The sequence below is a fragment of the Pollachius pollachius genome (assembly GCF_949987615.1).
Source record: "Pollachius pollachius genome assembly, chromosome: 15".
Lineage (NCBI taxonomy): Eukaryota > Metazoa > Chordata > Actinopteri > Gadiformes > Gadidae > Pollachius > Pollachius pollachius.
In genome coordinates, this window is record NC_136948.1 from 9762053 (window position 1) to 9776847 (window position 14795).

Here is a 14795-nt window from a genome sequence, read left to right on the forward strand (position 1 = left end):
AATTAATTGTTAAGGTTATTTTTACCTGGGAAAAGTTAAGCTTCTTGTTGAAATAGTGTGCGCAGGACAATGGATGTAGATACTTCCCCTCCTTACAATACGACAACTTCCAAATCAACACACAATCAAAAAAGATATACTAAAACTCAGATGGGCCTACTACTTAAATGTCAGTTGGAAGGGGTTAGGGATCTAATCTGTCACCTTTATCCAACTTGAAAGGTTGTTTGCCACACCAAATTCCTATCCAAAAACACAGAAACAGGCAGAAAAAGGTGTGTCCCCCCCCCTCCTGTCTTCATCATTTACTTAATGCAGCTGATATGATAAGCTTTAAAAGTCAACTCTCGAAAGAAAATTCCAAAGTCAGGGAGCAGCGCTACTTTACAGGAAAAAGGATCTGTCGGTCTAGACTAGAGCACTTTCCAAGGTCCACTGACTGCACCGCAGCTCAACTCATTTTTTTCCGTCAATTTGCTCAAAAGTGGCTCGCGAGCCTTGCTCAAAAACGTTCAGAGACTTTAGAAAGGTTGTGTAGTATGTTTGACCTTTTTAATCAAGATGCTTCAACCCTCCCCACATCTACTGCATTAACCAAGAGTGATTTATTTTGTACGATGTGCAATACTGTGTGTATTGCCATGCAATCCAACGTGTCATTCTGTGTTTGCACCCAGGTCTAGAAAGTTTGAGTCGTTCATCGAGATGTGCCTGGTGAAGAGCCACGGCCAGAGGCCCAGCACTGAACAGCTCCTGAAACACCCCCTCATCAGGGACCTGCCCAACGAGAGGCAGATCCGCATCCAGCTCAAAGACCACATCGACCGCACCAAGAAGAGGCGGGGCGAGAGAGGTACGTGGGGCACGACCTTGTATCCGGCTGCTCAGCCGTTGGGAGTGCTGATCAGTGACAAAGTCAGTGATCGGAACAAACCACTAGATGTCCCTAGCTAAAGAAAGTTCATTGTATAGGGTAAGGGTACATGGTAAAATACGGTAGAGTACCGGTACCAGCTCAGCTAGTCTGATAATGTGGTTTAAGTCCCCCCACTGTATGTATTGTTGGTCTTTTACTAGCTTGTACTGTATTGTATATTGTATGTATTCTTCTAGCTTCTACTGTGGCGTATTGACTTGCTTGACCAACCTTAAGCCAACTTTAACAGGGGAAAGTTAGTTGATCACATACAGAACTGTACAAGTATACATCCACTAAGTATAAACACAGTACCAGTGGCAAAACTCTAGCGATATGCAAGAGAAAGCGATGAAGGTCTGAAATGAAATGAATGGAAGAATGGATGCCGCAGCAGTTTGCGGAAATCGCCACAGCGCCTGATTCAGTTTGAATAGGCCCTTTGGTCTGGAAGCGCTCCGTTTATTTTTCGGTTTCCGTCTCTGGACGCAATTTCATAGACCTACAACCGATCAAAGCTGCAAATCGTTACACACATTAGCGGCAGCTTTTGTTGTTCCTGAAATGACTCGACGGCGCTCCTCTGTTCAGTCATAAAACGGTTAAAGACTGATAAACGGTTGTGATAAAACGTGTGCTGGCAGATTTGTCTGGTTACCAGGTTATGGGACAGGGGCCAAAAATATATAAAATACACCATTCCTTGTCAATGTGCACACACAAACTACTAAATGGACACGCACGCAAGCATGCATACAGGACCGTATTGACTCAGAAGACATCACACCTCGGGGAAAGAAATGGCTTTAATGATGATGATGATGAATAAAAGTGTCATGTTACCGTAGAGAGACATGCTGTCTCCAGATGTAATTTCATCTTAGTCTGACACTGATGGCTCTGTGCGGAGGCATTCGGTAATGAGGAGATGCTCTCATTTTGGTCGCATGGACTTTTTTCAATTCCTGACACCATAAGCACAGTCAACATAAGCAACACAACCTGTCCTAAACAACAACCTTATCTGCCCTAAACAGCTAAGCAATGGCAATAAAATGACCACTACGATGGGTCGCATTGAGTGGATCCGAACCGTGCGCTCAATATGTAACTTATGGCGCGTTTCCACCGAAGGGTGCGGGTTTGTTCAGCTCGCTAAGGTGCGGCACAGATCGCATCTCCACCGCCAAAAGTGGGCGTGACCCGGACTGAGCCATATTGAGCCGAACTCGTCTCGCAGTACTCCTCCGTTGGGGTACTGAGACGCCTGAAAGGGTGCCGGCAAGTTCGAGTAGCACACACCGTCCGTTGATTGGTCGACAGAATCGCACTTCCGTGAGACAGGGGGATAATAAAAAACAAACACATTATCTTTGAGGTATTTCTGGACAATGGCGACAGCTTCTTTGTCGCGCAAAAATTTGCCTTCCTTCTTGGACGTCCTACATTGTTGATCTTTGTTTATTGTGCGCGTTCTTCTTTTTCCTTGGATTTATTAACAGGCTACGCTTTGTCGGGCTGCTGTTAGGTCACAATGATAACGTAGCTGCCGTGGCTATTGCCATACGGCTTAACCCCCCCCCCCCCCCCCCCCCCCCCCCCCTACAATAAGGGTACTATCGGCGGTGGAAACGCGAGCCGTAACTGAGCTGCGCCGAAACGCACCTTCACTGCTCCACCCAGCCGCACCGATCCGACCCGCACCCTCCAGTGGAAATGGGGCATTAGAATCTGGAAATGGTTCCAATTTAACTCAAAGCAGGAACGTGCATTATATAAATACTACGTACCATTAAATATTGGTGAACTTGCTTTCCATTCATATTTTCTCTCTAAATGTATAATCTTCTCTCTTTCTTCTTGATAGAAGAGACAGAATACGAATACAGCGGCAGTGAAGAGGAGGACGAGGATGACAAAGCAGTAGATCCCAGGTGTGTACATTTATGAAGACATTTACAAAGACATTTATACACCTAAACACTAACTTTATAGTTAACGCACATGTGTCCCTCACACACATGCATCCACATGCACTCTCTTTCAGAGACTAATTACACATTCAACTTTTTTTTTAGCAATTTAACCTCTCAACAACATGACTTTCCTTCTGGTCGCCAACTTTTACCAACCTTCTCTCTGATTGGCTAAATCCCCCAGCTGCTTCACAAACGTCCCTGGGGAGTCCACCCTGAGGCGGGACTTCCTGCGCCTGCAGCTGGCCAATAAGGAGCGGTCGGACGCCCTGCGGAGGCAGCAGCTGGAGCAGCAGCTGGAGCAGCAGCACAACGATGAGCACAAGCGCCTACTACTGGCCGAGAGGCAGAAACGCATCGAGGAGCAGAAGGAGCAGAGGAGGAGGCTGGAAGAGGTTAGAAAAGTCAAGTTTACTGAGCATTTTTAAGAACCATAAGGCTGCCAATAGCATTTTTTTGCTCGCCCCACTTTGTTTTGATTGAGTGCTGCTTTGACTGAGCCTCATGGTTCTCATGCATTCGGCTCTATAGCAATGGCTACTAGTTCAAATAATACATGAAAAGCATGAGATACATTTCAATAGAATTGAATCAAACAAAGTGGGTTGAGCACAATGGCTGATTGTAGCTTAAATCTGCTGTTACTGTTACTCACTGAACAGAGGTCACACCTTACTTCTTCAAATTTCAATACCAGCTTGGTTTCCATTGTTTTAGAGTCCAAAATCATTATTCGAAGGAGTTGATATATTAAAATAGAATACACTCATGCTCAGACACACAGACACATGAAACCAGCCTGAACATTCCCCAATCATGCACAAAGACGCATAGAATGGTTTAACTTTGTCAGTCTTGGTACATTTCATAGCCTGTATTTGTCCACTATTACTTAGGTAAAGAAGTTGAATCACTGAAGATTGTGTTGTTGTTTTTTAAGCCACTGTGTCTCATCTTTCAATGTTTTTTTTTAATGTTTTTCTCTTCACGCCTGCGGTCGTATTTGACCTGACAGCATCAGCTGCAGAAGGAGCAGAGGAGGAGGTATGAGGAGATGGAACAGCACAGAAGAGACGAGGAGAGGAGGCACGCCGAGAGAGAGCAGGTAACACACTCACACACACACTCACACACACACACACACACACACACACACACACACACACACACACACACACACACACACACACACACACACACACACACACAAATTAAAACTATGCTGAGGTTCCTATGCTCTCACTCTTTGTCTTATCTTATTTTATATGGTTATTGGTTATACCAGTAACAACCAATTGGTACTTATTTTCTCTTTCTCTTTTTGTCTAGAATGCACTTTCTGGGTTCTCTTTAAAATTTGTATAAGACAAGCCTTTGTTTCCAAATTTTTTCTCTTTGACCCAGTCTGTTCTCACATGTGTATCGTTGCTCACCACTCTTTATCTCTCTCTCTCTCTCTCTCTCTCTCTCTCTCTCTCTCTCTCTCTCTCTCTCTCTCTCTCTCTCTCTCTCTCTCTCTCTCTCTCTCTCTCTCTCTCTCTCTCTCTCTCTCTCTCTCTCTCTCTCTCTCTCTCTCTCTCTTTGTTTCTCTGTGTCTCTTTCCCTGCCGTCTGTTGCTCAGGAATATATCCGTAGACAGCTGGAGGAAGAGCAGAGACAGTTAGAGATTCTCCAGCAGCAGTTGCTACAGGAGCAGGCTTTACTGCTGGTAAAAACCCACAGGGAGCGCTGTGTTTTAAACCCTCCAGGGCCCATTTTCAATCATGGAACCCTGGTTCAAGTGTTATGCTCCCCTTCCCCTTGTGCCTCCCCATCACCCCTGCATGCATCCACTGAATGTGCCATTCACTTGGTTGATTCTCAGAGGTCGTTAAGGTTTGGTTAAGAGTTTAAGAAAAACATTACGAGGATATTTGTTTTCAACAAAGCCTCTCTCTTACTCAACCCCTATCCTTCTGTTTAGGATTATGCCGGATTTGGCGATAGGTGTCTTTGATACTCTTCTGAATATAATAATATTTGTGGTATTCGTTTTGTATGAACGTAATGTGATACAGAGTGGATTTAGATCAAGGTGGGTAAAATAAAACAAAGATGCCATGGTGGACTTTTGTGATCCAACCCAGTGTTCAGTGTCCTCGTTTCCGGTTATGCTCTGTTGCCGTCTTCCATCTTTCTGTCCTTTCTTTTTTCCCTTTGTCCTTCCTTCCCCTGCTCCTTCCATTTCCAGTGGCGTACATCGCTGCCAAAGACATCTGTACAGTTGTTTGTATATTCATCCCCCTGCTTGCCCATTTTTATTCCTGTGTGTGTGTGTGTGTGTGTGTGTGTGTGTGTGTGTGTGTGTGTGTGTGTGTGTGTGTGTGTGTGTGTGTGTGTGTGTGTGTGTGTGTGTGTGTGTGTGTGTGTGTGTGTGTGTGTGTGCGTGCGCGCCCCATTGAACCAGCAGTGGCTCCCGACAGGCCGGTGCTGCATGCAACGCATGGCGTGCCACAAACACATGACCGGGACCTGAGGTGACCCTCCTCCTTCATACTGACCTCACCCTCCTCCTCCTCCTCCTCCTCCTCCTGCAGGAGTATAAGCGCAAGCAGATCGAGGAGCAGCGGCAGGCGGAGCGCCTGCAGAGACAGCTCCAGCAGGAGAGGGCCTACCTGGTGTCACTACAGCAACAGCAGAAACATGTACAGCCAGCACAACTGCAGCAACTGCAGCAGCAGCAGCAGCAGCAGCCAGAGGGGAGACCGGACAAGAAGCAGCTCTATCACTATGGACCAAACCAGCCTGACAAACCCGCCTGGGCCAAAGAGGTGATGCCGCCATGCATGTGCACCGTGTGCCACACACAGTGGTAGACACACACGCGCACACTCGCTTGCATGATTACACAACATGCATGTGCATATAAATACGAGCCAGCTGAAGCTCCTGTACTCTCCATCCTATCGACTAAAGCTTTTAAGAACAGAAAATCCATTCTTGCCGAGTATTTCGTAAAATTTAGTCTAGCAAGTATGAGCCTTTATTTATGTAGCACTTTTCACTCAAAGCAGTAGCACTATTTGACAGCACTTGATGAGATCAAAATAGTTTTGATGATCTAGTGGGTAGAGTAGGTGTTCAATCTGTCAGATCGTTCAGAGGAATAAATCAGAAATAGAAAAAGTAAGAATTATTTAAAAATTGTTTTTATTTTTTGTGAAGATGAATGTGTAATCTATAAATTAGGGGGAAATTGATTATATCTAATGGAGACGATCTTGGTATGGCTGTGGTCAATCAAAGCAAACCTTTGCCTAAAATTCAACCTACTATTCAACCAATCGGTTGGTCATTGGGGAAGCAATAGATAAATCATCTCTAGATGAACTTAATCTGCAACAGCGCACTGAATGCACTCTACCTGGTAGCCTAAACGTTATGTAAGCGCTACGTTGAAGTCAGTGACTTTCGGATACACCCTTTGTCCGAGTTGGACTCATTTTCGGCGCAGCTTCAATGTAAAGCCTGTCGCACATGGGATAAGTCACGGATCGTCGTGTCAAGACAGCGCCGCGTCCTAGTAAGGACAACACAGAACGGACGTTTTCTAACCCAACAAACTCTCTAACCCTCTCTCCAGTTCAACCGTTCTCCTCAGGCAACCATTTACATTTAGGGCATTTAGCAGACGCTTTTATCCAAAGCGACTTACAATAAGTGCATTTGTTACAATAAGTACATTTGTCATAAGAAGTGAAACAAGAGATCGCTGTCGGTACAGTAAAGATGTTCATAGAACCAAGTGCAAGTATTACAATCGCTAGGCTAACCCATTCCCCGTGTAAAGCAATGATAGCAGCTACTGTAGATGCTACACCATTAAGTAACTTGAATAAGTGCAATGTACAAGTGCCAGGACGTACAACATTCAATGGTGGCTGTGCATTGGTTTCTATGCAGAGTCGAGGTGAACTCTGAACAGGTGAGTTTTGACCACTCCGCCTTCGTGAGTCTTCTCCTTGAGCGAGACTTGGTTGAACCCAATAAGAAAAAGTTGTATTTGTTTTTTAGGGATGCTTTCAGAAATGTTAGAATATAATCTTGGGGTGTCAGTTGCAAAAACAGGCACTTTAAAACCTAAAAATAACCATTTTTACTACAGTTCTTCCCATAGCCCGTGCATTAATGATGCACTCACTACCCTGTGTGTGAATGTGCGAGTCAGTGAGTGACTGAGCACACATTTGTCTATGTTTGTGCGAGTGTGTTCATGTGCTTGTGTGTGTGTGAGAGTGTGTCCTGGCTAACCTCCCTCTGACTCCTTCCAGGTCCAGCTGCAGCAGGGGCTGCCACATTCTTACAGTCAGCTCCCCCGTCCTCTCCAACAGCACCAGCATTCGTCATTCAATCAACTTGCATGCCACGGCCCCACCGTTAGGCGCTCCCTTTCCAACCCTACCCAGCCTCTTTCCAGCAGACTCCCCTTGACCCCCCGCTTCACGGAACCCCCAGACCCCCTGATGGAGTCCGCGCTCCAGCACGAGATCCGCCTGAGGGTCAAAAATCTCTGCCAGAACCCCAAAGTGCCCAGGCAGGACCCCAACGTGGTCAGCCACAAAGAGTCTCCCGGTCAGGGTCTGGTCCTCCATCCCATCCCTATCCCTAACCCTTATGTGCTGGGGCCCGGTAACAAGAAAAGTAAGCCAGTGGTAGACCCGTTCCTGAGTGTCCCGAATGAGGCAGCAAGCCAGAAGAGGCTCACCCAGTCCCCCGTACCCCTGAAGGCCCAACAGAAGAGACAGGGCCGCCCAGCTTCTAAACCTCACTCGTCTAACCCTGCAGCTAAACCGGTCAGTTCCTCTCTGTTGCCCCGCTCCCACTCCCCGCGCTTAAGGATAGACATAGACTTAGTCCCGGGGGAGGAGGTAAAGAGGGAGACAGGGATGAGGCCGGCCGGCAGCCACAACCACCTGGCATCGCCCCCCCCATCCCAGAGTTTCCTCTCTAACTCCGCCCCTAAGATCCTCCTCCAGTCCTTCTTCAACCCAAACAGGAGGCAGGATATCACTAACCACACCCTTCTTCCCGTCCCGACCGATCATGGCCACCTTCGGCCAAACGAGGCTTGGCGTGTCCGCGCCAGGTCCCTCTCTCCGTGGGGCAGGTCGGCTGCGGACACATCCCCGTGCCGTAGGATAGACGTAGACCCGGGGCAGGAGGGGGTACGGAGCGAGAGGGGGATGAGGCAGGCCGTCAGCCACGAGCCACTGTCCACCCCCCCCATAACCCCGACCGTCTTCTCTATCTCCGCCCCCGAAGTCCTCCTCAAGTCCTTCTTCGACGCAAACAGGACGCAGGATGTCACAAACCACAATGTCCTCCATGTCCCGACCGATCATGGCCAAAGTGGGCCCAACGAGGGGGGGCGCGTCCGCTCAAGGTCTTACTCCCCGCGGCCCGGTGAGGCTGCAGACGCATCGCGGCACAGTGGGAAAGGGATGAGGCTGACAGTCAGCAACGAGAGCCTGGTGGTTCCTAGTGACCACAGCTTGGCGCTCTCTGAAGTGGAGGCTTTTGAGAAACTATTTTACAGCGAGAGATACCTCCGACCTGTCTTTGCTTCCACCACACAGGAGGCCAACAATGGTGGCAACTCCTACCATGCCCCGCCTTCTCCTTACTGGGGTGGAGGGACTGGCGAGGTTGGGGAAGATTCAGAAATAGAGTGGTTCTCTATGTCGGACAATAGCTGTTCATCCCCAGAATACCTGCCCCAAAAGGTCCTTCTAATGTAATGTCATTAGACACACAGACACACAGACACACACAGACACACACAGACACACACAGACACACACAGACACACACACACACAGACACACACAGAAAAACTCTCTTTGCCTGCAGAATTACCTACATATAATCTATGCCTATATGACCATAATTTGTCTTATTATATTTCATATCATTGATATTTTATTGTCCTGATATTTAGCTGCAAGCCCATAACGTAAGTACAGTAAACTGTATTACTTGCCATGTGCTTGCCATGTGCTTGCCAAGGTGCTATTGAAACTAGACCACCCCACCCATTCCCCCCCCCTCCCCTCTCCGGCCCTCCCCCTCCCACCGGCCCCCAGCGCCTTCTCAGTCTCCCCGTCAATCCCACAATGCATCGGGACGAGACTTTGACCATTGCTTTGATAGGGACCGTTTCAGCAAGGAACACGCCATCCAAACAAACCAGGCTTCACAAATATACGGTCAGTCCGAATCGATAGTCCTCCGCCCCAAGCTTGGTGACGGCTGCTGGTGCGAGTCGGTCGCTGGGATCACTTCCGAAACACAAACCTCACACACCGGGGCCTCATGAGTCTGGTCCTCATGCCGCAGTGCTCATAAGCCACCTCTACAGTTCTCTGATGACTTTCAACCCGTCTTTTTCGCCTCTCTCTCTTTCTCTTCCATCGTCCGGGTTCCTTTTTGTCCGTGCTTCTAGATGGCGCAGCCGTGGACTCCATTAACCGTTTTAACCTTTGTGTCAACACCGACGTTTGTCCGAGCATTAAGGGAAAAGAAGTCGGTGGGGTAGACGAAAGAGGCCCACAAATAGACACATACACTTTCACGTATACACACACACACACACACAAATATAAAGCTTGCATACAAATCCCACAAAAGCACACCTCAAACTTAAACACACTGACACACAAAACACAAAATGTCCAACACACCAACACACACAAATGCTAATTATATGACTAAGCATCCATCCCACCATAAGTCTTTTCCTTTGTGCTCGGATATTCCGTCTCAATTTCTTGTAACAGTTTCTGTCTCTCCTATAGCTCCTGGTAGTGGTTCTCTCTGGGGCTTGTAGTAGAGCAGTAGGGGGGTGTAGACTAACCAGTGGCTGCGCACTGACTCGAGCGGCAGTCAGTGTGCATCAGTACGCTCAACCCGACACCTCTTCTGTGTGCTGAACATACCCTTTTTGTTTGTACAGTTTTTTTGCCGATGTTTGGGTGATGATGACATCTAAGGCTGCTGCAAAGCTGCATGGGTGTTCATGATACGTACATTTGCCCCTGAACGGAGTCACAATCTCGAATAATCCCCACTTTATTATAGAAGCTAGAAAAACTTCTCACTGACGCATTGATAATTGGATGTGTGTGTAGTAAGAAGCGCCTGAAACATTCGTCGGTATCACGACCTGTGTCACAGACGCTCCCACATGTACACACACGCATACAGTCGGCCTTCAGACACACTGAACCCTTTTTGTGGGACACACAATAAGTCTAAATTGCACTTCCCCCTGGAAAAATGTTAAACACGGCTCGTTATCCTGAAGAATGAAGTCTTGCCAAAGTAATACCAAAGTAAACAGTTGAGTGGTAACGGTACACTCGTATTATTATTTGTTGAACCCATTGTCCCACAATAAGGTTAATTTTTGTCTAATGGCCACTCAAAAAATAGGGAGAGTGGGATTTGCAGGTGGCTATGTGGTGGACCAACGCATGATTCGCTGGGATGGTTTGAGTGATTGCGTTGTGTGACCTATCCCAGGTTGAGGAGCGCTCTAAAATGAACAGACAGAGCTCCCCATCACCCCAGCACAAGGTGCCCAGCCGCCCCTCTGATCCCCCCTTGCCTCCCCGCTCCGAGTCCTTCAGCAGCGGGGGCATGCAGCCCGCCCGCACCCCACCCATCCACCGGCCCGCAGAACCCCAGGTGTGTGTGAGACGATGGAGTGAGAGCGAGATCGGTGTTTGGGGGAGTGTGTTGTGTTATACTATAAGTGCACGTGTTTCTGAACGCACCTCTGTCTCTCTCCGTGTCCTTGTGGTTCAATTTCTTCCACTCCTCCTACACACCATCCACTCTCTTCTATCCATCATCCATTCATGCTTTCCCTTCCCTCTCTACCTGACCCCTCTCTCTTTGTCTCCTGCTATCATCTCCCGTTCCTCCTTGTACCGTATTTTCTTCTCCTCCATTATTCTTTCCCATCCTGTTAATTCTCTCCTTTGCCTCTGTCCTTGATTTCCTGCCTACGATTCTTATTACTCTCCCTCCCCTCCCTCTCTCTCCCTCCTATACTTTTTTACCTCAACAACCTCCTCCCTCAACCTACTTCCTTTTATTACTTTCTCTGTCTCTCTCTTCCTCTCGGCCTCTCGCTCCCTCTCTGACTCTCTCTCCCTCTCTGTCTAACCCTTGTACTCTGACTCTCTTTCTCACTCGCCCTCTCTCTTCCTCTCTCACTGTGTGTGTGTCTCGCTCTCTCGCTCTATCCCTCCTTTTCTTTCTCTCCCTCTCGCTCTCTCGCTCTAACCCTCCTTTTATCTATTTTCCCTCATTCTCCCCCCCCCCCCCCCCCTTCTGCTCCAGATGGCCCACCTGGTCCCGGTGAAGACCCACACGTCCATACCGGGCTCCCAGTCTCTGCAGGACCAGACCAGCTCGGCACTCGGCGAGGGCCTCGCCTCGGGCCCCTCCCCGCGACACGAGATGCCCCGGCAGAACTCTGACCCCACCTCCGACAGCCCCACTACGCCCCTGCCCGCGCCCGCCATCTCCAGCCGGGAGGAGGAGGAGAAAGAGAGGGAGAGAGACGGAGAGAGAGACCGGAACCGGGACCGGGAGAGAGACCGCGACAGAGCAGCCTGGCTGAGAGAAGATGACATGCCTCCAAAGGTATTGTCATTCCTGTTTGCCTCTCAAAATCAAATCCTGTTTTACCCTTCACCGAATTGTAGTATTGCAGTTTTAGTAGTTAGCCGGGGAACCAGACTAATTTGCTATCAAATGCATTAATTTGTTCTGGCCCCGGTCACGACAACCCCAATCGTTGATCTAATATGTGGCAGGTTTAATACGATGACTGTACAGACAGAGGAGCGATTATGGGAGCGCCGCTGGATGAATGCTGTGGATGGGTCCCACGTTTTGTTGCTCTGATTGGTTTTGGTTCTATCAAATTGCGTTCAAAGGCCTTTTGGTCTGCCCTCGTTGATTATGCCCCTTGGAAATCCAAAATGTACTGAGCGATTCCAGCCTAATAAGCATTTGTGAATTGGTCTGGTGATAGTTTTATGTATCTTTTGTATTAGTTTTGGCTTTCTGATGACTAATTAAACTTCAAATTAACTATCCGTCTGCCCCCTTGTTTGTCTGCCTACCTTTCTGTCTCTGTCTGTTTGTCTCTCCATCTGCCCATCTGTCTGTCTCCCTCTGTCTGTCAATCTGACTGTCACCCTGTCTGTCTATCTCTGTCTGTTTTTCTGTCTCTCTCTTTGCCCATCTGTCTCTCTGTCTCTGTTTGGCTGTCTTTATGTCTGCCCAATGCGTATGTCTCTCTGCCCATCTGTCATTCTGCGTGTCTGTCTGTCTTTCTGTCTGCCTGTCTGTCTGTCTGTCTTATCACTCCATCTCACTCGCCTGTGTGTGGCATGCGTCTCCTCTCCAGGTACCCCAGCGTACGACATCGATTTCCCCAGCCCTGGTGAGGAAGAGCTCCCCTAACGGCGGGCCGGGCCTGGGCCCTCATGGTGGCTCTCAGCTCATTCGAGCCAGGTACTCCCGGAGCCGCACAGCCTCAGTGTTGAGTCTTGTTCTTCTAGTGTAGTGATATGCCACGACGTACCACTAGTCCACTTTTCATCAAGGGTTGTAAAAGCACAATATTGTTATAACTAAAAAAAGATACGGTCCTTCGACTCATTGGGTTGGACCTGGGGTTTATTTGTACTCCATTGTTAGAGCATGGCATTTACAACACCAGGGTTTTAGCTCTGATTCGTACTTTGGTCACCCATGCTAAGGTGGTATGGGCTCAGTTGTTTTACTACATCATCTCATTCTAGCCACAATACATCCTTTGCAAGAATAATACAAAGAATACATGATCAAATTGGGTATTCCTTGAGACCAAGTCAAGTTTATTTTAATTAACATGGGGATAACGAGCCTACTTGTAAGTCCTCCTTCCAAGAACTCTCAGCCCAAAGCCCTTTTTTTTCTTTTTTTTACTTGAACACACTTGAACAACATTTGCACTCTAAAATCACCAGAAGAAAATCCTCACCAGCAGTGTCAGTGTTCATTAAGAACACCAGGGGAGCACTGAGACATCAATGTAGCCTGGGTTCCTTCGGTGGAATTGGTCTTCCCCCCCTCGACAAATCACAGCTAATATACACTTTAGAGTTACCAAGGGAGCGAGCGTGCGAGAGAGAGAAAGCTAGGGAGACAGTGTGGAGAGCGAGCAGAGACAGACAATCGGTTGCGTTGATGTTTCAGTAACCCGGACCTGCGTCGCTCTGAGCTGTCCCTGGACCCCGTGATGCAGAGAACCTCCTCCAACACCTCCTCCTCCTCCTCCCCCTCATCACAAGGAGGCTCAGTGGAGCACAGAGGTGCACACACACACACACACACACACACACCTGCGTACACTTAAACACACATACACAAGCACACAAACAAACACACCTGGCAAGCACATAAAAACTCACGCACATATCAACAGACGCATGCGCACACGCACACACATAAAAACACCGACCTGTGAACATGCACATGCACACACACACAAAAGCACACAAACAAACACACCTTATCGCTTTGCTTATCTCTTTAATTGTATTGCTTAATGTTTTGTTTCCTCTCTAAGTGTCTCTCTCTTGTTATCTGGTACGGTTCCATTTGATAGTTCAGAGAACCCTCACAGGGACTGAATCGTTCTCATTGAAGACACAAGAAATGGTTGTTCTGGGGGCTGGAGTTTCACTTTAGTTTTTTGTGGATTCTCTGATAGGTCAAGGCAAGCAGGAAGTCGCCCCACCAGAGTCCAATCAGGAAGGGAAACCCAAGCAGGAGGAGGGACGGGAGTCAGCCCGACCCAGCAGACCTGCAGTGAGTGCTGAGCATTCACTCACTCACGCACACACACACACACACACACACACACACACACACACACACACACACACACACACACACACACACACACACACACACACACACACACACACACACACACACACACCTATGTATACACACACAATTCCAAACTTATCTCAAACTCACTCCATGAACAAATATCTGAACACATATGATCTTTCTCCAAGGCTTTTGGGGTATTTTCCCCACCTCTTTGGGACCTTTCTTCGGGGTCTTTCCTTTATTTTCCTGCTGTTCATGGAGTTCTCTCTCTCTCTCTCTCTCTCTCTCTCTCTCTCTCTCTCTCTCTCTCTCTCTCTCTCTCTCTCTCTCTCTCTCTCTCTCTCTCTCTCTCTCTCTCTCTCTCTCTCTCTCTCTCTCTCTCTCTCTCTCAGAGCTATAAGAGAGCCATAGATGAGGTTAGTGTAATCTTGTCCTCCCCTCCCAGCACAAGTATCTCTATCAAGACAGGGTCCACCCCCACCAGCTGTCCCCTCCCTCACTCCTCTTCCTTGCTCTGTTTACTTCTGAAACACAAAAGTTAACTTTGTGTGTGTGGTGTGATAGATGGTGTGTGTGTGTTGGTTTTGGAGTTTCTTGTGTGATCCTCCTCTACACATTCCTCTGCATGTGTGCAGGTATTAAAGAAAGAAACCGCCGAACAAAGCACCCTAACAGTGTATAAATATCTCTTTCCCCTGCATCTCCGTTGTCATGGTAAATGGGTCAAAAGGAACCTGCCCCCCCTTCCCCAATGCCTGCATGAGTTGGACCGCTCCTCTGGCCAGGGGTGAATGAGCAGGAGGGGCGGACTGTTCCACTGGCCTGTTAGCATGGGGGTGTATTAAGATGCTGTAGCAGATGGACAGCATTAATACTTTTCCTCACTCTGTTGTAGGTCCTATGATTGTGTAGTTTGAGTGTTCCTTATGAGGTGAACCGAGGTGCCCATCTTGGTTCTTTGT

At 48.1% G+C, this 14795-nt stretch overlaps 1 protein-coding gene across 2 annotated transcripts in view; it reads left to right on the top strand.

Moving 5' to 3' along the window:
• The window catches only part of tnika (TRAF2 and NCK interacting kinase a), a 67184-nt gene that overhangs the window by 37026 nt on the left and 15363 nt on the right, over window positions 1-14795 (top strand). Inside the window, exons 10-20 of one of the 2 annotated variants that reach the window (XM_079752516.1) lie at window positions 678-853; window positions 2784-2850; window positions 3077-3287; window positions 3908-3997; window positions 5469-5702; window positions 7203-7724; window positions 10453-10617; window positions 11278-11583; window positions 12356-12462; window positions 13189-13304; window positions 13706-13803. In XM_079752516.1, the coding sequence (XP_079608642.1) occupies window positions 678-853; window positions 2784-2850; window positions 3077-3287; window positions 3908-3997; window positions 5469-5702; window positions 7203-7724; window positions 10453-10617; window positions 11278-11583; window positions 12356-12462; window positions 13189-13304; window positions 13706-13803 (2092 nt within the window). The remainder of the gene's footprint in view (window positions 1-677; window positions 854-2783; window positions 2851-3076; window positions 3288-3907; window positions 3998-5468; window positions 5703-7202; window positions 7725-10452; window positions 10618-11277; window positions 11584-12355; window positions 12463-13188; window positions 13305-13705; window positions 13804-14795) is intronic. The other variant, XM_079752515.1, reaches the window with a different exon arrangement.